We start from the raw sequence: 27,514 nt of genomic DNA on the forward strand, positions 1-27,514 counted from the left end.
CATAGATGATCGATCAATGGTCATCATAGGCAAATACAATTGAGAATTTTTAATATATTATTATAGGGGCGCTGTTGTTGTGATAATGATATGAGATTTTAAGTAGTGTTGTGTCACATAAAGAGGTGTTGTAGATTAGCCTTGGAAACACAGATGATCAACTGTGTACCGTAGACAGTTTAAACCCAGAACGTAAAATTTGTTCTAGTGGGTGCCACCTTGATTATAGAATAGATATTTGAAGTGTTGTAGTATACGAAAAGCTAGAAGATACGAGGGATAACATTGGGGGTGTTTCAGGAGAGATTAGATGATGACCTGCATTTGGAACTTTGCCATGGTAGCGCCCCCTAAAAGATGCTTTTAGTGGGATCTTTGACTTTATTCCATCATTGTTCTTAATCTCAAGGTACTCTGTTACTTACCTGTATAAATACCAGAGAGGTGGATTCTGCAATAACGTATGGTTGTCACAGTTTCGTATACTATTAGACCCAATAGGTGCAGTAACCTCCAAAACTTTATTATGTTCACACGGGAGATTACTGAAGTCCGTTTTCTTTTTCCCAGATACCTAATTTAATAAAATGTGTTAATTACAGAAAATGCAGGTCAATTATTATTTCTTTTCTTTTTTTCAGTACAAATAACACTCGGTAGCTCTGTGGCTCGAGGTGAGGTGTAATTAGTTTAATGTTTATACACACCAGATTAATAATAGATGCCAGTCATATTCAAGAACAATCGAAACGCCAAGGAAGCAAGTACAGGCGAAATGCCAAGGATATAAGTACAGCGACGTTTTTGACACGCACAAAGCCAAGAAAGACGTTTTTTGGGGGAGAGGGGTCAGTCTATATAACGTTTAATAAAGCGCATAAGAATTAGATTTACTGTTCATCCAATAACGACCCCTTTTTTTAAAAAAATAATTGTATTAACACAGCTTTCTGTGGGATGCCCTATTTCAATACCTGGCACAGTAGGTGGATAAAGTAGTTAAAAATTAAATTAATAATTATTTATTTTGTCACTGGTTTGTATATTAAAGTAAACTATGAAATACACTTTAAATTTCTCTTTCTTTATGTGTGTGAGTTTATATAAATTTCGACCAGTGTATGTAAATAAATTTGATCCGTAGACAACCGTCAGGTATTCTTTTCTATTGACATATATATAACACTAGTAACTGTAAGCTAATGGTCTTCTCTGGTCGTTTCTTCACGTTGATTAGAAAATACCTGGTTGATGTGTTCGATGTGTAATTTTAACTCTTTCGAGCGTTTGATAATCACTTTCACCGCAACGGTTTCTCGGTAATGGACGGAAAATTCAATTTCCAGAAACGACGCCCATTATTAAAACTGTCAATCACTTTCGTTCTGTGTTTCTCACACGTGTTGAAGAACTGGCGTGGTAGGGAGAGAGGAGGATACGTTTGTTACCTGGGATAGGTGATGACAGTATTGGTACTTGTGTTTGGGGGAACCGTTCATCGTCAGTGTGTCTTCAGTAGGACACTGTCGATAAAAGTACAGAAAAAGAGAAAAAAATAAATAATACAACAACTAGAAGAAACAGGTTTAGTTTACGGTGAAGCAGATTTATTCTGAAGAAGAATCTATACTGATCGTGATAAACGAGTAGCTGTTTAGTGTATGTGGTTTCATGGAACAGGAATTTAAAAACAAGATAAAAAACGTTTCTGAGAAAGAAGCAGCAAGTTTGTTTTATACGAACCACAGAACTATGAGTAATGGTGTTTACAGGAAGATTTTTATTATAACTTGTATATTTATTCGACATGGTAACTTTTAATGACAATAGTTCTAGCAATACAAACACGATTAGGAAATCTTTTATTGATTGTGGGTTATTTGTTTTTATTTGTATGGAATCACTACATGCATACATACTTACACATATACACTCATATATAAGTGTGTGTACTAGAAACTGCATGTTGTTTGTTATTATTATTAAACAAATAGGTAAAGCTTTTGCTTGGATAGCCACATAGTGACTCCGCGGTACTTCTGACGTTTTCTAACCCTAAAGTACAGGTTTTATACCCGTGGTAGGCGCAGTACAGATAACCCATCGTGTAAACTTGTTCTCATGTATCTTGTAATAGACAACATTGTATTTAAAAAAAATCTGATAATGAAAAGAGTAAAATGATTGTTTCTCTCACTTTCATGATTACAATTACATTACTAGTTTACCGAGAAACCCAATTCTTTGGCTTACATTAAAACATTAGGAGTATGATAATTGGAGATTATAATTTGAAATTTATGCAGTATTACAACTAACTGACGTATTAAGATTAATATGGAAAAATGAGTCCATTTCTCGGCCGTCCATGACTTTCATTCGAGTAACGTCATGATCAGTTTTAATCGTGATGTTTAATGCTACTTGGACCTTCCAATATGGGACTGCATAATGTGCATCATATTCTCCTGGTTTGTTTGTTTGTTTGTTTTTTTAATTTCGCGCAAAGCTACTCAAGGGATATCTGCGCTAGCCGTCCATAATTTAGAAGTGTAAGACTAGAGGGAAGGCAGCTAGTCATCACCACCCACCGCCAACTCTTGGGCTACTCTTTTACCAACGAAAAGTGGGATTGACCGTCACTTTATAACGCCCCACGGGCTGAAAGGGCGAGCATGTTTGGGCCTGTAAGTTAATGGTTTATAAACAAACTTGGACAGCCCGGCATGGCCAGGTGGTTAAGGCGCTCAACTCGTAATCTGAGGGTCGCTGGTTCGAATCCCCGTCACACCAAACATGCTCGCCCTTTCAGCCATGGGGGCGTTATATTGTATCGGTCAATCCCACTATTCGTTGGAAAAAAGAGTAGCCCAAGAGATGGCGGTGGATGGTGATGGCTAACTGCCTTTTTTCTAGTCTTACGTTACTAAATTAGGGACGGCTAGTGCAGATAGTCCTCATGTAGCTTTGTGCGAAATTCAAAAAAACAAATAAACAAACAATTAAACTGCAATCGTGTTTTTAAAACGAGCCTCACGCTGGTACATCATATTGTTATCCTGTTTTTAATTTCTACAAATTAAAATTCGTTGAATAGTAGTGTTCTACATAAATTATATTTCTATTCAATTTTAACAGTCTTTCTTTCGCATGATGATTTGTTTGTTTAGCGTTAAGTACAAAACGATACAATGGGCTATCTGTGCTCTACCCACCACGGGTATCGAAACCCGGTTTATAGCGTTGTGTGTCCGTAGACATTCCACTGTGCCAATGGGGGACGTTTAGCATGATGAGAAATCACCAAATAAAGGGTGCAGCAGAAATATAGGTTTATGTAGCTCTACATACTCGTGTTAAGTCACTTTCAGAACTTCGATTGTGCCGTTTTTGCTTTTAAAAGGGGATTTTTAAATTTTTTTGCTTTTCTAGTTGATATAGATGAAGTGTGTAGAATTTAGTGTAAGAAATCGTGTGGGAAACAAAGTGAAATTGTGTTAGAACGACGAAATCAGAAATTGTAAAGAGAGATGAAATAGATGACAATATTCACCAAGAGTCAAACTTCTGGAAGAAATAAAAGGTGTTTGATTAGCACGTAAATATAAGAAGACTTTTAAGATTAGAATAAAGAGAAAAAGTACGTAAAGGTCCTAAGACAGATCGTGTATATATATAGTGTGTGTGTTGTGTATGTGTGTTCGCAAATTAGTGATGGAACTCGCATAAAATGACCAAAGATGAGAACATTACAAAGCATTAAAACATATGGATATGGGAGACGTCAAAGCAAGTATTAGAGCGAGGCCAAGGTCAGTTACAACAGGTGTCAGAGGAAGGTCAAACACAGTAGTGGACATTCGCGCTTGAATCAATCTTTGTCATCAACTGTTCCGAAAATGTGATTCGTTTATCACATAGAAAGGTGAACGGAACTGACCCAGCTAGTCACGCAAAATAAAGTTGTACTTTACAACCGCGAATTTGTCTCCTGTACCAAGATTGAAAATTTTGGAGTTTTGAAGGTTGTGTCAGCTTTTGGATTTTAGATGGGACAAAAGACCACTATTTCGTCCATTCGATTTCGGCTGATCATTGACTTTCTTTTTTTTCGCGAAAAAACTTTCGGTTGGTTCTTTTGCATGTGATTAGTAACTAATGATAATAAATAATATGGTATGCAATATTTCATTTAGTCGTCACTTATGTCTGGGGTCATGAAATGCTAAAATAACACAACTAGCCCCCTGTGCTTCACAACAAACGACTATATAACACTAAAATTCGAGGCTCGATCCCTGTACGCCGTAATTAGCGCATTATGAAGAAATAAATGCACGTGTAATTTGCTTTAAAAAGCTATTTGCTCCTAAGGTAGCGCTAACAATAACTAGTTGTTGTGTTTTACACTTAAAAAACAACAACTAAAAACGTGATTTAAAGTATTCGTAAATTAAGCTGCCTTATTTTAAAATCTAGGAAGTACAGAAGGTGGCAGCACCATTGCTGAAGAGTTTTCAAAGTGAAATTGATAGCCTGTGTCAAAGAAGTAAGGCAGCAGAATCGGCTTTTCTGACGGTGTACAAGAAAATAAGTGACGTACCAGGTTGGTTGAGAATCGTTGTCTTCTTATAAAGTCAATTTTGCATTGGTCGTTTTTTCAGACGCCAATTTAAAACTATTTTGACTTGAAACGATGTTATTTCAAACTAAGTGTATACACTTAGTAATAACATATTTTATCTTCTTTTTTTTTCAAAAAAAAACTTGTGTTTTTTTCTTTTATGAATCGTTTTAGCCCAAAGCTGCACAGTGTAGGTTTTCTAAGTTCGTCGGTGATATTGTAAAGGTGTAACTGATTCGAAACGTTTCTATGTTCGATATAAACGTTTCTATGTTCGATATAAACGTTTCTATGTTCGATATAAACGATCTAAACGTTTTTATGCTTCAAATAACGTTTCTGTTTACTATAACCTCTTGTGTGTTCTATACAAACATTTCTGTGTTATATATAGATAAACGTTTCGGTGTTCAAGCTGGGATAAAGTTTTTATTTAAAAAATAGAAACTTTTTCATATAAAAAATGGGTTTATTTTGAGTTTTACACACGATCATATTAAGTCAAACAAGGTGGGATTTATAATAACCCACATCTTGATTACATAAACGTTCTTGTCCGAGGAAATGACACAAATAACTCGTCGATTCATAGACCGTATACTTTCTGCAATATTATATATATATATATATATATTCAATACTGGATGTTGATTTTTTTATGTCGTTTTTGCTGTCGGTAGAACTCGCATATCATTTAATTTTACAATCTTCCACAATACAATACAATAATTATATCTTGTTTTGGGATGTTAGATTTACAAACAACTACAAGATCTTGTTTGGCGGTGTTAAATTTGCAAATAAAACTTAGACCTTGTTTAGAGGTGTTAGATTTATAGATAAAGATCTGATTTTGTTTGTGAATGTTAGATTTATAAACAAAAATTGGTTCTTGTTTGGAGGTGTTAAATTTATAGATAAAAATCTGATTTTGTTTGGAGGTGTTAGATTTATAGATAAAAATCTGATTTTGTTTGGAGGTGTTAGATTTATAGATAAAAATCTGATTTTGTTTGGAGGTGTTAGATTTATGGATAAAAATCTGATTTTGTTTGGAGGTGTTAGATTTATGGATAAAATCTGATTTTGTTTGGAGGTGTTAGATTTATGGATAAAAATCTGATTTTGTTTGGAGGTGTTAGATTTATGGATAAAAATCTGATTTTGTTTGGAGGTGTTAGATTTATGAATAAAAATCTGATTTTGTTTGGAGGTGTTAGATTTATGAATAAAAATCTGATTTTGTTTGGAGGTGTTAGATTTATAGATAAAAATCTGATTTTGTTTGGAGGTGTTAGATTTATGGATAAAAATCTGATTTTGTTTGGAGGTGTTAGATTTATGGATAAAAATCTGATTTTGTTTGGAGGTGTTAGATTTATGGATAAAAATCTGATTTTGTTTGGAGGTGTTAGATTTATGGATAAAAATCTGATTTTGTTTGGAGGTGTTAGATTTATGGATAAAAATCTGATTTTGTTTGGAGGTGTTAGATTTATGGATAAAAATCTGATTTTGTTTGGAGGTGTTAGATTTATGGATAAAAATCTGATTTTGTTTGGAGGTGTTAGATTTATGGATAAAAATCTGATTTTGTTTGGAGGTGTTAGATTTATGGATAAAAATCTGATTTTGTTTGGAGGTGTTAGATTTATGGATAAAAATCTGATTTTGTTTGGAGGTGTTAGATTTATGGATAAAATTAGAAATAATTTGGTTTGTTCTTTCAACTCTATGGTACTTCTTTCGTGAGAGACCTACACTGTTACATTGTTCTTAAAAACTGATTTGTAATGCATGCAGGGAGGGCACTGTTTAAATTGTTTTGGTTTCGGTTTTTATGTTTCATTTGATACAATAGAATTTTATATTATGAATACAAACGATTTACGGACTTATATCTTATCCAACATACTCATATATGTAATGGAATTAGGTGCGACCTCCAATATTTTGAGCCCCCGATGGGACAGTGGTAAGTCTTAAGACTTAAAACGCTAAAGTTAAGGTTCGATTCCCCTCGGTGAACAAAGCAGATTGTCCGATGTGGCTTTGCTGTCAGAAGAGACCTACATTTTGACATAATCACCAGACAGGGAAAACATACTTGCGCAGTCTCCACAAAAATAAACATACGATCTCAGATGTGAGATCGAACATTAATGTAACTACGTACGTTAGTCTAGTATGTACAGATGTCGAATACATCATGCTTTTAGCCATTTTCTATATTTCTGTTTGCGCATGCTCCACCTATCTTGTTTATCTTTTTAAAAATGAAAACTAAGTCTTCAAATTCTTGCTTTGATGTAATGTGTAATTTAGGAATTAGAAGAAATCAGTAATTTGGTTTAAAAATTTGCATATCTGAACAAGTTATTAACATTACAAACGCTAGAGGCGTTGATTCGTTTTTGTTTTTATAGCTAAGTATAAAGCCACACGTTAGGCTATCTGTACTCTTCCCACTACGGGTATCGAAACCCGGTTTCTAGCGTTGTAAGTCCGCAGAAATGTCGCTGAGCCACTGGAGAGCGAGAGGCGTTGAAGGGAAAATCTATAATGAGTAATTGATGTGTTGCAACTCCGATGGAATTACATCCATCACTGGTTTACTGTACGCCCTCTTTCCTTTAGCCATCTTGATATTCTTTTTAATATGATGGTAGTTGTAGACGGAGTTAATGTGTTAAAAACAGTAATGAAATAACAAATTCAAAGTTTTTGTTCATTGGATGAATTAGGGCATGCACAGATGGTCAAAAACCTCAAGATTCCTTAATTTTTAAGTGTTGGTCAGAGGGAAATCACCTAGCCACCATCCTTCTGCCTCCTATACACATATTCTAGCAGAATATAAGGACTCAAACCTTGTGGCTGTAACAAATTGCTTTAAATTAAAACTGATGTTGCTGTATGAGCGAATAAAACGTGTGTGTGTGTGTATATATATATATATATATGTATTATACCTTTATATACTCAATATATAATTCATACATTACTTTAGAATTCTGGTGTGGTTTGAATTTTGCGCAAAGCTACTCGAGGGCTATTTGCACTCGCTGTCCCTAATTTAGCAATGTAAGACTAGAGGGAAGGCAGCTAGTCATCACCACAAACTCTGGGCTACTCTTTTACCAACTAATAATGGGATTGACCATCACATTATAACGCTCCCACGGCTGAAAGGGCGAGTATGTTTGGTGTGACGGGGATTGGAATCCGCGACAATCGGATTACGAGTCGAGTGCCTTAACCACCTGGCCATGCTAGGCTTTTTAGAAGTCAGTTAACATAGTTTGAATCGCATTTCCTTGGAAGTAATTAAAAGCATAGATTTGTAGAATATTACGTTCTAATGGTAATTTATGATTTAATTTTAATGTATTGTACATTTTACATTTTATGAAACGTAAAAAAATAAGAATAATTTTTCTAACAGTTACAAAATATAATTCGAGGGGACTCTAAATAAACCAAAATTTAACTACCTAAATATCCAGTTTGGTTTATGTTAATTTGCGACTTGATCATTACTTCACGCGCTCGTGACCTAAACAGGTAGGTCAGAGACCTCTAGGATTTTGGTAAAGCTGTCCCTAACATTCAACTAGTGGTCCGAGGAAGTACAACTAGCACTACCTGCTGCCGTAAGTGCTTGGTTGAGTTCTTTGAACCGAATAATGGGATTGACTCTCTCTCGTATAACGCGTCCACAGTTGAAGGTGCGAAACGTGTTGAGCGGCATCACGCCTCGAACCTTTGACCCTTCTACCCTCAACTAGACACGCTTACTCTTAGGTCAGTGCTATTCTGGACTTTATCGCTACACACCAAACCTGAAAATTAATATTGATTATTTAAATTCATTAATTATCTTTCAAAGCTCTTATTTTTTTATTTTGTGGATGCCACATTCAGAACGCTTTTCTTACTTAGTTTATCTACCTTAACACAAGTCTAATAGTTGATGATCCAAACCAGAATATTAGACAGCGATTGATATACGAATGTCTCATTTTAAAACCGTTTTGACAGTTCAACAAACTTTCTGTTTTATGAATTGAACTCGTGTGTGTATTTAGAAAGTGTCATATTTCAACATTCTATAAACTTGATGTATCTATAAAGTAACTGTTTGAAACAGTTTGAACTAGCTTGTCTTGGAAGAGAAATTTTGTATATAAAGTTAGGTGACAATAACAGTGTGTGTGTGTGTGTGTGTGTTACATAGTAATAACAATGTGTGTAGACTTACATAGTAATAACAATGTGTATGTAGACTTACATAGTAACAACAATGTGTATGTAGACTTACATGACAACAACAGCGTGTATGTAGACTTGCAACACAACAACAGCGTGTATGTAGACTTAAGTAAGAATGAATTATCTTACTGTCAAGCTAGCAGATTCAAGTCATCATTAGAACGTACAGACCACATATATGTATGTTTATTGCTGAATATGTTGTTTTATTTTAATTTGTTGTTTGAGTCTCTAAAATTATTTTCTCCTTTCAACCCTGAAATTCGCTAATAGCTTAATCTGTTCTCATATTTTTTAGCCTAAATACAGATTCGGTTATAAGGATGTTTATAGCTAATCAATATTTATTAGGCCTAGTTTATTTCATTAAGTCCACCACATTTTCCTCTAACACGTTCAGTATTTTAGAAATATTCCGTTAGATAACAGTCGTAATATAGTTCTGAATTTTTAAACCCAGTTTCTTAAAATGTGATTTTTGTAGGGTTAAACCTTATTTTATTCGTAGAAATGAAATCTTTAGCTGCGATATAACACATCTTCAACTTCGTCGTCAAGTTCCAAGTACCGTGTTAACCTAAAACCCGTAAAGAATTTGGTAATGTGATAAGCTGTAACTCGTGAAAGTTTGACATCGACATAGATAGGCTTCTTAACGTCCGCCATGAAGTATATGTAACCCATTAAGTTTGTTTTTATTTTCCTTCTGAACTGTTCCAAGCCAAGAAGGAAACTGGGTCGGTGTAACTCCAACCTTTCACTGCCGTGTTATACCGCTTGCTTCACGTAATTGGAGCAAGCCGAATGGGCGATTACACTACTCTTCACGCAACGATGGAATTCTTCGTGACGTGACAACGTTTCGTGACCAACAGCAATCAAACTCTGAAAGATCAACTCATCAGAGTCGAGTGTATGTGTGTGTGGCTTCTGATCGGGTGGCCGTTCTTTTGAGCGTGCGGAAACGATTGCTCTGAGCTTGCACGCGGAAAGTATGTTATTTATTGAAATTACAGTAGCCTGTGTTGTTTGTTTGAGAGGTTCGGGGATAGTGAATAAGTCAGAAGTAAAATCTCGTGACTAATCACGCGAGTCTCTCTCGTCGATCGATAATTTTATTTGTCTCGAGTTGCTGCATATTTTGTAGTCGTATCATTACTTGAACTTCAAATCTGTAGACGTATCACATGAAGAAATAAATGAAGCGTGAAGATTTTAAGAGCAAAAATCATTTTAATGTTAAATAAAATTGGAACTCACCTAAAAATTAATGGGATCATCCTCCACCCCATGGCTGGGTAGTAAATCTGAGGGATTACAACGCTATAATCTGAGGATCGATCCATGCAGTGATGACGTCATAATTAATCCACTGTACATACAACTCGGTGTTTTGAAGAACATTCTTCATCACCTTCAAACCCCACTTTTAGAATAACTTTAGTTTGTGGTCATGAGAAATAAAGTGTCATATGATCGTAAGTTATGTCTAAAACTGACAGGAACCTATTAGCTTACTAATTTTGTGATTTTATTTAAGCATGCAGTATTAAGACAGTCTAATGTTACTTATTTAAATATAGTTATCCACCCCTCTCCATACGAACTACATTATGGCCTCAAATTTCACTCACGTTGGTCTGGTATGGCAAACTGTGTGGGTCGTAAGGTCTAATCCAGTCACAGAACATACTTGCCCTTTCAGCCGCGAGGGCATTATAATGGTCGACCAATCCCACTATTCGTTGATAAAAAAAAAAGTAGGTCAAGAATTGGCGGTGGGCGATGTTTACTAGCTACCATATGCCTAGTCTATTACTTCAAAATTAGGGACGGGTAGCGCCGATAGTTTTCGTGTAGCTTTGCGTAAAATTCAGTAAACAGTAAAAAAAACACAAAAAAAAACACCAGTATTTGGAAAGTCTTTTTTCTGTGAATGATACTATACTTGTTTATATGAATTATTGAAATGTTTACTGACTAGAGACCGTGGGACGAGAATTTGAACAGGAATATTTAATCCACTTAAGACTTCTTGTAATTTTTACCGTCGCTAATTGTCAGCAAGTTGCAGAGACAGAGGAGAGAGAGTACATTCTGGGGTCTATTTAATAGCTGTTGCTAGTGTTTTCCTTATATGTTTTTTTCTCAGTTACTATGAAGGTATGAACGTTCCTTGCAAATAAAGATATTCCATCAGATTCTTAAGATAATATTGTTCTGTCATATCTGAAGCCCTAAGCTGAAGGCAGCCCTCGAACCACCTCCCTCTCTTTTATTTGTACAAGAAATCCAGACAATATTAACAGGTCCTTTATCAGTTGCTGATCTGAAACGTGATTTGTCAACATTCAAGACATAAGAATTCATCATTTAGTTAGATCCATACATTACCAGTGATCGCAGTGACGGGGATTATTTCATTTTAAGCGGATCTAACTGTACCGAGGGTTTGAATAGGTTACGATCCTTGTACTTATATTTTTTCGTTTGTGTTTTTCCTCCTCATTGTAAAGTTGTATCAAAGAACTTTAAGTAAATAAGTGCTTTATCTCGGCTTTCATAGAAAACAAAACTATGTGGCTACGGTGGTATGTGGATTATGAGATGAAGGGAAAACGTTTTATAAATAAGTGTACAAATCCATGTTGCTTCGCAGGTCCAACATGGCCAGGTGGTTAGGGCGCTGGACTCGAAGTCTGAAAGGTTGCAGGTTCGAATTCCCTTCCCATCAAACATGATCTCCGTGGGGGATATCACTCTTATTGTTCGTTGGTAAACGAGTAGCCCAAGGTTTGGCGACGGGTGGTTATGACCAGTTGCCTTCCTTGTAGTCTTTCACTGCTAAATTAGGGACGACTAGCGCAGATAGCCCGCGTGTAGCTTTGTGCGAAATTGAGAAACAAAAATATATTGCTTCAACAGTGTGTTATGCATGGATGAAGTCTTTACAAAAAAAAAAAAAAAAATCCGACTCTCGTGTTAGCACATCATTAACACTAACTAAAACAAAATACATGACTCTTGACCCCGAAGAGGTTACGACCCAAAATACTGGGATTGATTGATCATGATGGTGATGTTATAGTTACCATGACAACAGTTAATCTCTCACAGAACTCTTTCGAACTATTTAATTACATGCATCGTTATAGTTTAATAGTTGGCTTATGTAAAACTAAATGCGCTCGCGTGTACCATGTTACACGAAACCATATGGAAGTTTCGAGAAGTAAAACATCAGTGTTGTAATTACACCAGATTAATTTATTATTGTTCTTTTTGATTCTGACGTCACTGTTGTTTTCCACATATCGAATCAAGCCAGTAAATATTCAGTCCTAATGCACTGATTGCTAATCTGAACTTCGTGGAGTGATTAATATTTTACTAACAACGAAAACCCGACAGTAAATCATATCCTCTAATGAATTTAGTTATGGTAATGACATAGCCAATAAAACGCGTACTTCCGTTTATCTGGAATTAGATAAAGCTACATTAAGACCAACAATACATATATCAGACTGCTTGTGTGTGTGTGTGTCAATTATTAATTGCTCACTAAACGAAACTTCCAGATGGCGTCATAATAGTAGTCTGAGATGTCAGCTGGTTTGGTTTGTTTTGAATTTCACGCAAAGCTAAAGGAAGGCTATCTGCTCTAGCCGCCTCTAATGTTGATGTGTGAGACTAGAGGAAAGGCAGCTAGTCACCACCACCCGCCGCCAACTCTTGGGCTACTCTTTTACCAACGAATAGTGGGATTGATTGTCATATCATAACGGCGAGCATGTTTAGTGTGACAGGGATTCGAACCCGCAACCCTCAGATTAAGAAGATGTCAGCTGGTCGTAGTTGTTTGTTTTATCTAGGTTTTGGGTTAACGCTATAAAGTTATGCAATGAGTTTATCTTCGCTGAGTTCCCCTTGGGGATTAAACTTCAAATTTTAGCGTGTGTTTTTTATAGGTTAGTGCTGAGACGTTGGTAAGTTTCACGAGACTCAAACAAAGTTCGGTACAAATCAGGTTATCTAGCACTTAAAATGTTTTAAAAAATGTAAAAAATAATGACAGTTCGTTTCTTTTGTTTTCATTAAAATTCACAATAAGAAACTTTATAAGTGGATAATTTCCAATTCATGAATTTTATTCTTCTTCGGAAACTAAATTGTGACGTAGAAAACCTTTTTACTTTATTGTCTTGACTAATTTTTTGCCGACCATTCTCGTTCTTTTCAGTCCTATATGTATGTGGGACGTGTTTTGTGTGTGTGTTCGTGTTACTGATCAATGTCACGTGCTCGGAACTAGCCAGTCTAACTCCTTATTATCCCCAGTCACTTCTGTATTTATACAAAGGGTATTCATATCCCCCAAACCTTTAGGACACTCGTCATTGTATTGGTTAGCGCGCGAGATTATGGTTCTGAGGGTCCAGTGTTCGAGTTCCGGCACGACAAAAAAGTAACATTTTGATCTGCACTTTGGGTCCGTTTGTTTGTTTCAAGTTAAGCACAAAGCTACACAGTGGGCTCTCTGTGACCTACCCACCAGGGGTATCGAAACCTGTTTTTTAGCGTTGTAAGTTCGCGAACATATAATTGTACTGCTACTTTAGGGCCATGGGTGCTTTAGCTGTTTTGTTTCTCTAGCTTATAAGTTGAACATTAGGAACAGCTAGAGTAATTAGTTCTTGTGCCGATTCGTGCTTGTATCTACAAAGAAACACAGAAACAAACAAACTAAGCTTTCAGAAACACAGAAACAAACAAACTGAGCTTTCAGAAACACAGAAACAAACAAACTGAGCTTTCAGAAACACAGAGACAAACAAACTAAGCTTTCAGAAACACGTGTGCAGTTGGCGCTTGTGCGGATATCGTCGAGAGACATCAACTTTCGTTAGTTTTTATTTTTTCATTTCTTTAACACTACTCGTCATGTCGTGCATTGTGTGAATCTTGGCAATCCAGGCTTAGTAAAAAGGCACGGCGTCGCTTAATTTTCGTTATTTGAAAGAACCCTATTGAAATTGAAAACGACGACACATTTTCATTGTCGTTATTAAATTAATAATTCTTTGTCGTTTTACTGTTTTATGAATATGTTTTGTTTAAAGGTTAAGTGATATTTAGCGTGGAAAGTATCGTGGATGGGCTTATCAGAATTTGTTTGTTTTAAAATGACTATTAAAGCTATAAGTCCAGTACACTGTATAGAATAGTTTTAATCATGCTTGTTATATCGTGTTAGAATTCGGAATAATACATTATGGAACATATATTTTAAAGTTAGAACATACTGCCTCGTTAAGGTTATACCTCTTCATTATTTTACACACCTTTAAAAAGCTTTGCCCAAAAAACGTTTTGAATGTATGTATATACTGACACACGTGTGTGTGTTTTCTTATAGCAGAGCCACATCGGGCTATCTGCTGAGTCCACCGAGGAGAGTCGAACCCCTGATTTTAGCGTTGTAAGTCCGTTTACCGCTGTACCAGTGAGGAGACTGACACACGTACTCACAGCTACATGTTTCCTCCAGTATCCGAAGATTCTAAGTGACCAATGAGCAGGACATGACTTAATGTGTGTAGGTTGTGAATCTGAGGGTTCATGTTCTTGTCTCTTATCCGCAATAAAAAAAGAGGGGACTCTGGGGGCGGTCAAGTTCCGCTGTTTGATCAGATAACAGTAGCCAAAGTTTTGGCGGTAGGTGATGACTAGTTGCCCTCCTTCTGCTGTATCAGTTCGGAATTACGTTAAGCCTATGAGAAAATTTGCTTTTTTATGTAGCTTCACGTGAAAACTGTGCAACCAGGAAATAAAACAGATCATTGATTTAGCCACTTGGTTGGTAATATGCAAGTTTACTGGGAGCATAAGGGTGCAAAGAGTTACTGGGGTGGCAAGGAAAATATTAACATATTTATGTCATTGAGAGTTATAATGTAAATAATTTAAAAATTATATCTCTGATGGGGTTGCTATAGCAGAGTTTTCATATGGGGAGCTCCCCCACGTTACCCAGCATAGTCATAGCCCCTGTGTATTTAATAAAAGACAAAAAGAAATAAAACATATGTTAACATAATTTTCTGGACATTTTTACAGGATTTCTTCGGTGATAGATAGGAATTCGTGACTTTAAACTTCAGAAAAAGTGGATTAATCTAAAATCATATATATATATATATATAAAACCACTACCCGCAAAACATTTGGGATAGTTTTCACACCATTCGCTTGGAGTTTCCTTTTTATTTATATTAATGTGTCACGCACGCCATTTAAGCTATAATTTCTTGCAGGTATTGTGTTAGATCGAAAAACCCTAACCTGTTTGAAACATTTTACGTGGTCAGACAGACAACATAGATGTAACTGTATTTAATAAAACTACATGTAACGTAAACAGTAAAGTATGGTAACAGTATTTATAATAGTTTGCAGAGTATGAAAGAGGAATGAGCGTTTAGTGTATGACACGGTTTTACGAGATGAAACAAAGAAACACATAGAAAACGAAGAACAAAAGCTGTGATCCCCGCTGGTACAGCGGTAATCCTAGGGATTTACAACGCTAAAATCAGGGATTGGATTCCGTTCAGTGGGCTCAGCAGATAGCCCGATGTGGCTTTGCAATAAGAAAACATACACAAAAGCTATATTAAAGAGAAAGTAGCTAAAAGGTGTTTATAGCACTCTATGAAATAAACCGAAGCTAAATTACTTTAAAGTAAAGTAAATGTAAGGTTGTAATGAAGCAAACTTAGCTGAATATGCAGAAACATCTGAATTCGTGTTCATAAATTGAAAACCGTATGTTTTGAACGCAATGCGCGTGCGTATTTTAGATATAAATAAGTCGAGGAAGCCCATAGAAATTGTATTTAATGTAATGTTAATTTTATGAGTAAATTGTACTCGGTTTAAGTGTTGTTTATGTCAAATTATGTGCACATATAAATGTCAAGTTGAAATCGAAGCCATTTGTCACGTGATGACAACAACAACGTGTGCCATTGTTTAGCATACTCGTTCCATTAAAAAGTTTGGCTAAGCAAAAAATAGAAAATTCCAATATCTGTATTCCTCGGACAAAAACTTTTCTAACGTTACAATATTAGTAGCATTTGATCGAGAAATTTGCGAGAAATGTTCCGGACAGACAAATGCAGGCGTGTTATTTATATTGATTATTGTTATACATTACGGAGGGCTGTCAGATAAACGTTAAGGAGAGGAAAAACCTACACACACAAGATACATTTAACCAATATTCTATTTTTAAACACCGACTTTTTTTTTTCTTTTAGCAGTTTTTAACCGTGTAATCTTATATTTAACGTTATTTTTTACCCTTTTTATTAAACTATGAAAAGAAAACTTTAAGTATTTACTTTCAAAACCTAATTCATTTTTAAAATCTTGAGTATTTCATGTAGCCGTATGACCTTCAAATGTGATTTTGTTTTTTTTTTAAACCGTCGAATAGCAACATAATCCCTGAAACAACTCGTTTATACCTACAACTTGGATTCGAACATCATTCAGTCTTTTATATATATCTTGAAAAACATACTAGTGGTAATCATTTCATTTCGTGTTCGTGGATTCGTGTCATTTTAGATTTGAAGAACCCGTCAGAGTTTAAAAACAAAATAAAACAACGCTCTTTGGAGTGTTTCTTTCAGCATGACACCTATCGGAACTCGCAACGTTCTTTTGTGAAAGATTTCAAGTGTCTTCTCGAGACGCGAACAATGGATAATAAAGGGTTGCCGACGCACCTTTACTACGCTGTGTGTATGATTATATATTGACTGTCGCCCTGGGGTTGGTCAGCTTGAAGTGGGATCATCCATCCTACGATAACAGAATATTACTCTGTTCGGAATTCCTGACGAACCTTAGAACTTGGCACTTCGTCGACGTCAACCCAGAAGGATCTCAGCTGCTGTTCACATCACCAGTGTCTAGGCGCACCTGTTCAGTTTCATTGAAACTAGGGAGCTAAACTATTTCTTACAAACACACCCCTCCTTCTTTATACACCTATAAGTGTTAGTGTTTTTTATCCACTTAACCAGGAACAAGTTTTGAAATACTGGATTTTTGTTAACGAACGTCGTACGTATATTAAATATACGTTATCGGCGGCTGCATATAAAGAACCTGTTAGTTCAGCTTATCAGCAAACTTCGTTAGTTTTATGAGTTCGCGACCTTCCCTGCATGATACAACCCCTGCCCCTCCCTCAAAAAATTTTTCTTAACTTTGTTTAGCAATTTGGCAAAGTTGTGAGTTGCGGAGAGTAACTGATTTCGAATAAATATATGTACATATATTGCGTGTTTAAAAAAAATTAATGAAAAAAATCACCCAGTAAATTACCAGCCTGGCGTGGCTTGGTGGTTCGCGTGGGGCTGCCAGTTGAGAGGTCTGGGGTTCGACATGTCATGGTTCCGGAAAAATTTCAGCTTTTCCGTTCATTTGGAGCCCCACCCCCCCAATGTTACAGCGGTATACCTGCGGACTTACACCGCTGGAATCAAGGTTTCGATACACGTGGTGGGCAGAGCACAGATAGCCCATTATGTAGCTTTGTGTTTAATTTCAAACAAACAAGCTGTTTATCGAAACAAAGAGGCTTAGTACCAGCAGGTGTTGCTTGCTGGTTGCCTATATCTAATCTTATGGGTCTCTGACCTGGTCGTTTAGCCAACGTGAACGTAAGATACGTTCAGGTTGAAAATTCCAATAAACCACCTGCTTAAAAAAAATTCCCGAGAAAATGACACATTAACACGTCTTGCTAAATATAATTGATAATTGTAAAGGAAGCCACTTTTCATTGAGAAAGACGAGTGAAGCTTGTCTCAACCAGATACTGTTTATCACCTCAACAGGTACTTGTGTATAGCTGTTGTTATCTAGTAAAGCGTGTACAAGTTTTGAACTTCAGGGTACGTCATACCCAAAATAGTTGAAAATGTAAATAAAACTCAGCAAAGAAATTATAGTTTTGTTTTACACTACACATTTAGACATATCTTTAACACACTAAATAATGTAAACAAAAACTGGGAATTTAAATACCTGTAGATAAGGATCGTAAAAAAAAAAAAAATACGGAAATTATGCTGGAAATACTGTAGACATTACTTACTCGAACGATAAATCCATATTTTGACTCTACCAAAATAATTCTAGGTAACAGCACGAAGCTAAAATATTGATTTGTTTGCAGGTTTTTAAATTCCTAGTTTTTGTTTATCTCGTTTACTGGATTTTTGTAACGCTCAACTATGGGTAAAGGGTTACTTGATATGGTAGCTGTTGTTGTTGTTTTGAATTAAGCACAAAGCTACACAATCTGTGCTCTGCTCACTACGAGTATCGAAACCCGGTTTTTAGCGATGTATGTCTGCAGACATACCTCTGAGCCACTGGGGGGCGATATGGTAGCTAAATTTATACATAACAAACATAACTGGTAGCTAGGTGATACGGTGCATGATGATTTACTGTAGCTATTGACTATTTGATCGTATCATTTGGAGATGTATGATGTTAAGTTGCAACTGGTGATTGTCGTGAATATTTGTTTGAGAATGTAGTGAGCATATATAGTTTCTGCGTTACTAAATTATGTATATATAATATACAGCAATGGGCCACTATATGCCTAGACTAAGATACAACGCACATTAAGCGTCTATAAAATATTACCAGTAGAAAAACATTATTTTCAAGTGAAACTTATACTTTTAAAACATCGCTCTAAATAAACCTTCTTGTCTTTTAAAATAATCGTTCTTCTATGAATATCTCTAATAAACTTTAAGGTTACGTATACTGTTTTTACTTTTCACCTAAAAACAGTTCCATAAAGACATCGATTCTATAGTGTACAAAATATTGATTATCTACATATTACAGTTATATAATTCTCACTTCTTATTGGCTAGTAATTCCTGTTTATGACCCGACATGGCCAAGTGGGTTAAGGCATTCGACTCGTAATCTGAGGGTCGCGGGTTCGAATCCCCGTCACACCAAATATGCCCGCTCTTTCAGCCGTGGGGACGTTATAATATGACGGTCAATCCCACTATTCGTTGGTAAAAGAGTAGGCCAAGAGTTGGCGGTGGGTGGTGATGATTAGCTACCTTCCCTCTAGTCTTACACTGCTAAATTAGGGACGGGTAGAGCAGATAGCACCTGGGGTAGCTTTGTGCGAAATTCAAAACAAATTCCTGTTTAACCCTGTACGTACGCTATATAAAGGAACATCATATATTTATAAGAAAGCTGACTTCAAGGGGTTAATGATAACATCGATTATAGTAGAATTATTGTGTTTTTAGTTTATGTATAATATAGAAGAAACACGTCAAATTTTCAACACCACTACGATCTTTGCAGTATCGGATTTATTGTTCTACAAAAGTTTTAGCAAGAGAATAACAAGAAAAATTTGAAACGGGCCCTTTTGAGCGGATTTTCTTTTTCCCTTAAAGCCAAACGTGTGATTTTTATACATTTCTGTTTGTGTACAGCCTTAGTAGTGGTTGCTAAAGATTTTAAACTGTTGTTTGAAATGAATATTTACTGTCTAAAGTGTTTATTGCCTGAACGTTCAATCAGAGTTTTATGCAATTCACTGTGATCTCTGTTATAAACCAGAGTCGTGTTCCATAAGTAAATAGAGAGAGATACCTTTAAAACATTTTCCGTCATATTACTTTGTTGCAACAGTATTTTTTTTCAGATACGGGATTTATATAATAATAAAAGAGAATTATAATAATAGACGTAGAAATCTACAAGTTCACATGTCTTAGGCCTAACATTAGTTAAGTCTTTATTAATTAAGGCCTAGATTCTGTAAAGAAATAACTTCATATTGTAGTTTGTGTACTTTTTTTTACTTTAGTTTATTTAGGGCTAAACTTCCATACTTTACACATTTGTTTATTTATAGTATTATGTTATTCTACGACTCACGTCAGACCTTTTTAGAACCTTTGATAAGTTTTTAATATTTTGTTATATATATATAAGTATATTTTTAACATTTTGTTATATATATGTTAAGTATATTTTTAACATTTTGTTATATATTTCTCTAAGTATATTTTTAATATTTGGTTATATATATGTCTAAGTATATTTACGTCATTTCCTTTAGATCCGTTGAAATGAAGTTTGCACGTATGTACATTTAGGTAATAAAATGCACGCGCATTTTCAGGACAGACAAAATCCGAATTTTATTGTAGCGGATATGTGTGGTGTCAGAAACATTTATTAACCCTTCCTTAGGAAAAATATTTACACGATTTGGCAATACGAAAGGAGCCCACGTGACAGCTGTTAACCAGATCCAGCTTATTGACAACCGTCAAGTTAATGTTTAAATAAATTTGTCAAGCTAGTTGGTGCTGCTCGTGTGTTTCTGAGGTTATAAATCAGTACGGTAGGTTTAGGATAACTTGAATAATGAAGGAAGGTTGTCATTGTACAATTGACTATTAACCATTAAAACTGAGGGACGTCTGTAATGTTTGCACCTGTACTTCAGCGACGGTTGTAGGAACACCCATTAAAAGACATGCTGCGGTTGAAAGGACAACAGTGATGCTCAGTATGAGCAATTAACAGAGAGTGCCGGTTGCTAATTAGTTAATTAAGACAAAGTGTCAATCAGATTACCCCTTTCTCTTTGCTCGTTCGCTTCACGAGTCGTGTGCTATCTTTGAAGCGCTATATGTGCATTACTCGAATCGTCGAGGAACTAGAGAAGCTTGTGATTTATCAGGGAGGCTTTAGACTGATCACATGGTGATGTCACTATTCTTACACTGTGTACACTGCACAGACACGCTTTGTAGTCCTGATTAATAGAAGCTGTAGAGTCAGCCACTGTTAAAATCATCAATAATTTGGTGAAGAGGTCATGTTTACTGTTTCTTCTGAATTGATCTTAATAACGTAGATGTGCTTCCCAATCGGACAAAAGATACCATCCCTAAACAAACGACGTTGCAACAGTCTTTAAATTAATATACACAAGCAAACAAATTCCGAAACTCCCCATTCAGTGCAGAAGAGAGGACAAAGAACATCCTATTCTCCTAAATAACTACATCTTAGATTTAAAAAGTAGGTTCTCCTTCTGTTGAAGGTAAAACTAGAAGACAGAGAGCAGATGGAAAATATTCCGTCATTGTCTTCTGGTGTGACGTTTACAAAATACAAAGGTACTGCTCCAAGATGAAAAGGAAAACTTGGATAGGAGAAGTCTGAGCACACCCCTCTTTCCAATCTCACAGTAACAAGGTAGAAGGAACTTTTGCAAATCTTAAGTATCCCTCCCCACAATGGAATATATTGGGGGGAGTACTGAAAGTCCAAATTTCTTTGACAGATGTCTGTTGTTTTTTAAGATACTTCAAACGTGCAATGTCAGGGAGTTTTACATACATCAAGGTTTAAAAAAGAAAAAGAGGTTTCAAACGAATGGCTATTGAAGAGTCATTTAAAGAAAGAGTCTGAGAAGAGGATTTCTTCTTTAGAAGCAGAAGATTGTTTGAAATCTCTATAAGTCTAATTTCCGACACTTTCCATTGCTTTTGCTGGTCAATCTCATCTGCGAATCACCAATAAACAATTACCAGTACTTTCTGGAACCATCTAGAATATCTTTTCCTTACTTTAAGGGGTTGTTCGTTTAGAATCAGGATTTTGAAATGACCCTCGAAATCAGCTTATATCAAGCGCTGTTCACTCATTGATGGACTGTAGAGAAATATGGAAATGTTTTATAGCCATACTGATTAAAAGGACACTTCTGAGACCTCTAGTGGCTTTTAAATCGATCATAAAATTTCAAAGGCTATTTTAAGCCTGTTATATATTATAGACGGGCCAGATCCAATTTCAGAGATAGGACCATGAATAACCCTAGAAAAAAAAAAGAATAATTGTTACACTAACTCTCTACTTTTCTCTTTTGGTTTTTGCATTAGAAGGGAAGGAGGTATGGATCCCCTGGATTTCGTACCGTACGTTTTGTTATTTTGCGCCACCACGATAAGTTGTATTAGTTAAAAACGCTGCTATTTTTTCTGACGAAAGAGTCTTTCTTGACCACACAAAAATTGGAGATATATAAAAGTACTGGCTTGGCCATGTGGTTAGGAAGCTTGACTCGCCCCCCCCCAAAACACACAAAAGAAAACATGCTCACCATTTTAGCCGTGAGGGCGTCATAATATTACGGTCAATCCCACTATTCGTTTGTAAAAGAGAAGCCCAAGAGTTGGCGGTGGGTGATGATGACTACCTTCCTTCTCTCTAGTATTTGTTCCCAGCTGGTACAGCGGTAAGTCTACAGATTTACAATGCTAAAATCAGGGGTTCGATTCCCATCGGTGGACTCAGCAGATAACCCGATGTGACTTTGCTATAACAAAACACACTTTATAGTCTGACACTGCTAAATTAGGGACGTCTAGCGCAGATATGTTGTTGTTGTCATGTATGTTGTTGTTTGCTTTGCTAGTGGTTAGTGTTAGACCTGAATCTCTCTTTAATAATACCTTAATCCAACCCAGTATTACATGCAACACTACTGGTTGTGCATTCCTTATGAATGTTGTTTTGTGTTGTTGTAGTTCAAAATATTAAAACATTCTCAGCAAGTTTCCGTTGTTAACTGTTCACCTCGACTTAACAGAACTCATGATCTTCAGTAAACGATTTTACCCAAGAAAGTCCGAAAATGACGTCATTTAAATTAAACGTCACGTGGGTCCGATATTTTAGTGTAAAGAGCAAGGAACCATACATGTATGGTAATTTGAATGTGGTAAAATTGTAGTAATTTATTGGAAATGAAAGCCCATTTAAAACACTGTGTCCAATGTTATACTGATTTGACTTTGTTGTTTTAGCGCAATGATTTTCAAAGCGTGGTCCACGAACTGGTCCAAAATACAAGTCACTGATAAGTTTGTGCGTGTTTGTGTGGTGGCAAGCGAAAGCGGGTGATGTAATATCAGGAGGTTGTTTTGGGGTTTTTCCCACTGACAGAAACATTTGAGAACCATTGCTTTAGAGCAGAGACAAACAATGGATTATCCGCGCTTTGTCCACTGCGGGGAATCGAACTTTGGAATGTTTTAGCAATGCAATTTCATAAACGTTTCGGTGTAACGTAACAATCACCTGCAGTATAGGGATCAAATACATAAATAAAGTGTTAGTTAACTGCTTTGTAAAGTTAAATATTAGAGACAAAGATATCGTTCTAAAGCAGTCTTGCAATAAAACTGCAGTTTGAGTTTCACAGAAACTATGTATGAGTGTAGTGTGTGCTTTGGAGCGCCCTCTGACTTCTTTTTTCAACCAAGCAGTTGATATTAGATACGAACATGACAGAAACATCTAATCATACAGAGTAAAGTTGCAGGCTTCCTGGTTTTTAATTTTTTTATTTAGCTCTGTTTATTTATTTATTTTTCAACTTTTTAAATGTCTCGGAATTTAATAACTAAGATATCGTCATCCATCTCGTCTTCTATCTCTGTTTTACAATTTTACATTAAATGACTTTCTTAAACGTCAGAACACGAGATTGGCTTCCTTGTCTAAATTTTATTCACATTTGGCCTTTTATTTAATAAATAGCTTAGCACCACTGGGTAATATACACAAGAAACACATTAGGCCTGAGTATGCTATCTGCATTCAGTTAACCCTGCAATTAAGTCATTTTATTATTGTTATTATTCTCAGAAAATAGAAACGATGAAAGCGACACCTACATTCCAGGCAACAATCTTTAAACTTAGTTACATTTTTTTAAAAATTATATTCTTCTGAGAACTAAATTGTTTCTCAGAATGTTAATTTCAAATTTTAATTACTGTTGTATGTTTCCTAATGTCCATACTAAGAACATATAAAACAAAAACAGTTACTATGTTCCAAAGGAATGTAAGTGGGGTCTTAGCTGTAATAGTTTGTTAGACACAAAGATAAACAGTATCGTTATAAACTCTCAGACTACAGGAGATAGATAATGTGTTATTCGCATCATATCAGCAACTTGTTTGTTTGTTTTAAACCAGAAGTGCTCCAACATTAACATCATGATAATAAACACAAGGTACAAAAGAAATCTGTTGTTTATATCTAGTAAATCACACCTGTACTCTAGTTCTTCTTTCATTTGAGGAAAATTATAATGGTGGTGCTAAGTCACTCGTGACTTTCTTTTCAAGTTGACTTGTTTTTATGAACATATATCTTAGACTGTTTTTATATATCCATCTATCCATCCATCCATATATATATATATATGTTAATATGTAAGGTTGTTATTTTTCCCCAAGTTGTAACAGTTCTTGGGCTCTTTATTAGCGAACAAGACATCTTAGACTTAGGTGAGTAAGTTTTGATTATTAATTAAGGGTCTGTGATGAATGGAAACGTCTCAGGTAACGGTCGACTTACGATGATTGTACTGTACTCAATGAATTATGACATGTGCTTATTTTTCTCAGCTTCGTGTGTGTATTGTACGCTCATGTTAGAGAGTGACCATTGTGAGTCTGTAAGTCATTGTTTCGATTTATTCGTACAGTATATAAAGTGAGGTATGTTTTAAAAGCAGCGCTACCAGGCTCTCACTTCTGCATTATGCGTATAGATTTTCTTTGGCTGTCTTTCATCGTTAGGCCTGACATGGCTTGTGGTTATAGCACTCGACTCGCAATCTGCGGGTCACGGCTTCGAAATCTGGGCACACCAAACATGCTCGCCATTTCAGCCATTATAACGTATAATGTGACGATCAATCCAATTATTCCTTGGTAAAAGAGTATCCCAAGAGTTAGCGATGGGTGGTGATGACTAGTTGCCTTCCCTTTATTTTTTACACTGATAAATCAGGGACGGCTAGCGCAGATAACCCTCGTGTAGCTTTGCGCTAAATTCAAAAACAAAAAATCATTTCCTCTAATTAAACAGTGTAATTAGTGAAATTTGCGTGAAATTAGTACAAACAAACCTGAACAAAACATGGTTCAAATTCCGATCATGAAGAAAAATACACAACGTCACATTTGTGATCCAAAATATTCCTCGAGAGGTAACTAACTGCTAAACAAACCAAGGGTATGCTCGTAAAGCGACCTTCATGGAAGGAAAACAAACAGACAAACAAAAACATAAAATCAGAAATACAACATCTTCAGTATTGTACGAAAAGTCAGGCTTTTTTTTTTTTAAATCTATTGTTTGTTTTAGAATTCTTGGCTACACAAGAGTATAGCTGCCTGTAAGTCTGGACTGATACACAAACTACAGGAAAATGAACCAGTGAACAGCATTCATCGCCAACTCTTGGAGTACTTTCATCTGACTGAAACCCCCTGTGTGGATCTTCCACAGCTCCAAAGGTCGGAGTGCATTTAGGTTTCGACGATGACGGATCGCGAATTTAGAATCCTCGGATTTATTTTCGGTCACTCTTATGACTTTCGAATAATATTATGACTTAATATAAAAAACTATTTTTGCAGTCGTCGACGTCACCCGATAGAAGGGGAAGGGGTGAGTGGGAAGTAACTGCCATACAGTGAGTTAAGTAGTCTGAAAATGCTAGATAGCTTATTAACTCCGTAGGATGTGTGTATACATGTTTAGGCCTGGCTGGATCCAGGATAAGTATACAGTTTGTAAAATCAGCACATCTGAGATTATCTTCTGACAATCTAAATGACACTCTAGTTTTATCCTGAACTGATATCGCATTGTGGTTTCCATTTTGTTGTTGTTTTTACATTAAGGATGTTAAAAGTGGAGAGAAAAAAGCACAGCGGTATGTCTTCGGACTCACACTGCTAGAAAGCGGGTTTCGAAACTCGTGATGGGCAGAGTACAGATAGCCCATTGTGTAGCTTCATGTTTAATTCTAGAAACAAAACACTAATACTTCACCCTTGAATATATTTGTGTAAAAACACGTTGATTGGCAAACTGCGTTTTGTAGTCTTTTCTGATTATTTTCTCTATGTTTTGTTTTCTACTTTATTTTCAACAGTTTAGTAAGAGATTTAATCTCTAATCTCCTCGCACCAAACATGCTCGCCCTTTTATCCGTAGGAACGTTATAATGTAACATTCAATTCCACTAATCGTTGGTTAAAGAGTAGCCCAAGAGTTGGCGGTGGATGGTGATGACTCTCTGCCTTCACCACTTTTACATTAAGAAAGGCTAGTGCAGACAGCCCTCGTGTAGCTCTGCCCAAAATTCAAATTGAGAAATGATATCGAGTTCTTAGAATCAACTCATTCATCACAAAAATGTGTGTGTTGAATGAATCTTGAACTGGCTTTTGGACTTACAGATTAACAACTATTCTTATACGTCAAATCGTTTAGATATTGTGATCAATACTGCCGTATTTAAAGAAAGTTTAGATTAAAAAGAGTGGTTAATATTAATTGTTTTTTGAAAACAAACCCACTTTAGCTGTCTGTTGATTTGCTAGGGGAACCATGGTTCGATTAATGAAAATATCGTAAAGAGTGACTGTTTTATTCCACCAATTATACAAACGTCGTTTTGTAGGTAAATATATTTTAGCGATCTATTACTATCATTTTGCATACATGTAGGGTTTTTGTGGATCTGTTTAAAGTTTTTAACAATAATGCCTTTGTCGCTCGTGTTTTCTAAAGTCAGCTGCCAACTCTTTCTTTTTTCTATTTCTCTCTCTTACAGAATTAATTAAATATTTAGGAAGATTTATGAAAGCTAGAGAAGAAAAAGATGCGGGCGACAACGAAAATAAGTTTTTGTTTCCGTTTCTATTAATTATTTTGTTTGACAGGAAATTTGAATAACCTGTCTCATAAATCATTTGAAGAAAATATATACATTGGTGAACCAGTGATCTGTTACTCAGAGAAGAACTTTTTATTTATTGTTCACGTAACAGACACAGAGGCGTAATCTTGTCCCATGATTAAGTAACTTTATCATTAATCACATATCAAACATTAAATATATGCTTTAAAATTATTCACAAATAAATTATAATACTGAAAGAAAACATTACTGTAAGTCACATGATTAATAACGGTCCTTCAGTATTTTCACTTATAAGTCACAAATTAATACAATGAACGCAGCTTATATGTCACTACCCATGTATGTAACCAAAACTCCTGTAAGTCACATGATTAATAATGATCCTTCAGTATTTTCATCGTGTATACAGTACTGCTCTCTGAAGTAATAAATGTTTGACCACCTGCAGAAAATATTACTGGCAAATCACATTAATTTCTTGTGGAGCATCGAAACGAATGTCAGATATCAGAAGATGTAATCCAGATTAGAACAGTTCGGTTACCGCGGTTCTGATGCGACGCATTGGAATAATTCTGTTATCTAGGTTCTGACACGGCACGTTAGAACAGTTCTGTTATCTAGGTTCTGATACGGCACGTTAGAACAGTTCTGTTATCTAGGTTCTGATACGGCACGTTAGAACAGTTCTGTTATCTAGGTTCTGATACGGCACGTTA

The 27,514-nt window shown here is 35.8% G+C and overlaps 2 protein-coding genes across 4 annotated transcripts in view; one reads left to right on the forward strand and one right to left on the reverse strand.

The window, feature by feature from the left end:
- Positions 1–10,711, reverse strand: part of LOC143244223 (uncharacterized) — a 32,500-nt gene extending 21,789 nt beyond the window's left edge. Inside the window, exons 1-2 of one of the 2 annotated variants that reach the window (XM_076488498.1) lie at positions 10,157–10,711; positions 426–574 (exon numbers count right to left, since the gene is read on the reverse strand). In XM_076488498.1, coding sequence (XP_076344613.1) covers positions 426–574; positions 10,157–10,242 — 235 coding nt within the window. In that variant the 5' untranslated portion in view covers positions 10,243–10,711. The remainder of the gene's footprint in view (positions 1–425; positions 575–10,156) is intronic. The other variant, XR_013024973.1, reaches the window with a different exon arrangement.
- Positions 1–27,514, forward strand: part of LOC143244214 (homeobox protein cut-like) — a 316,853-nt gene that overhangs the window by 82,931 nt on the left and 206,408 nt on the right. Inside the window, exon 3 of one of the 2 annotated variants that reach the window (XM_076488461.1) lies at positions 4,480–4,606. The exons of the other annotated variant lie outside the window; for it this stretch is intronic. Within the exon in view, the coding sequence (XP_076344576.1) occupies positions 4,480–4,606 (127 nt within the window). The remainder of the gene's footprint in view (positions 1–4,479; positions 4,607–27,514) is intronic. 2 annotated transcript variants of the gene reach the window in all.

The sequence above is a fragment of the Tachypleus tridentatus genome, chromosome 2, assembly GCF_004210375.1.
Source record: "Tachypleus tridentatus isolate NWPU-2018 chromosome 2, ASM421037v1, whole genome shotgun sequence".
Lineage (NCBI taxonomy): Eukaryota > Metazoa > Arthropoda > Merostomata > Xiphosura > Limulidae > Tachypleus > Tachypleus tridentatus.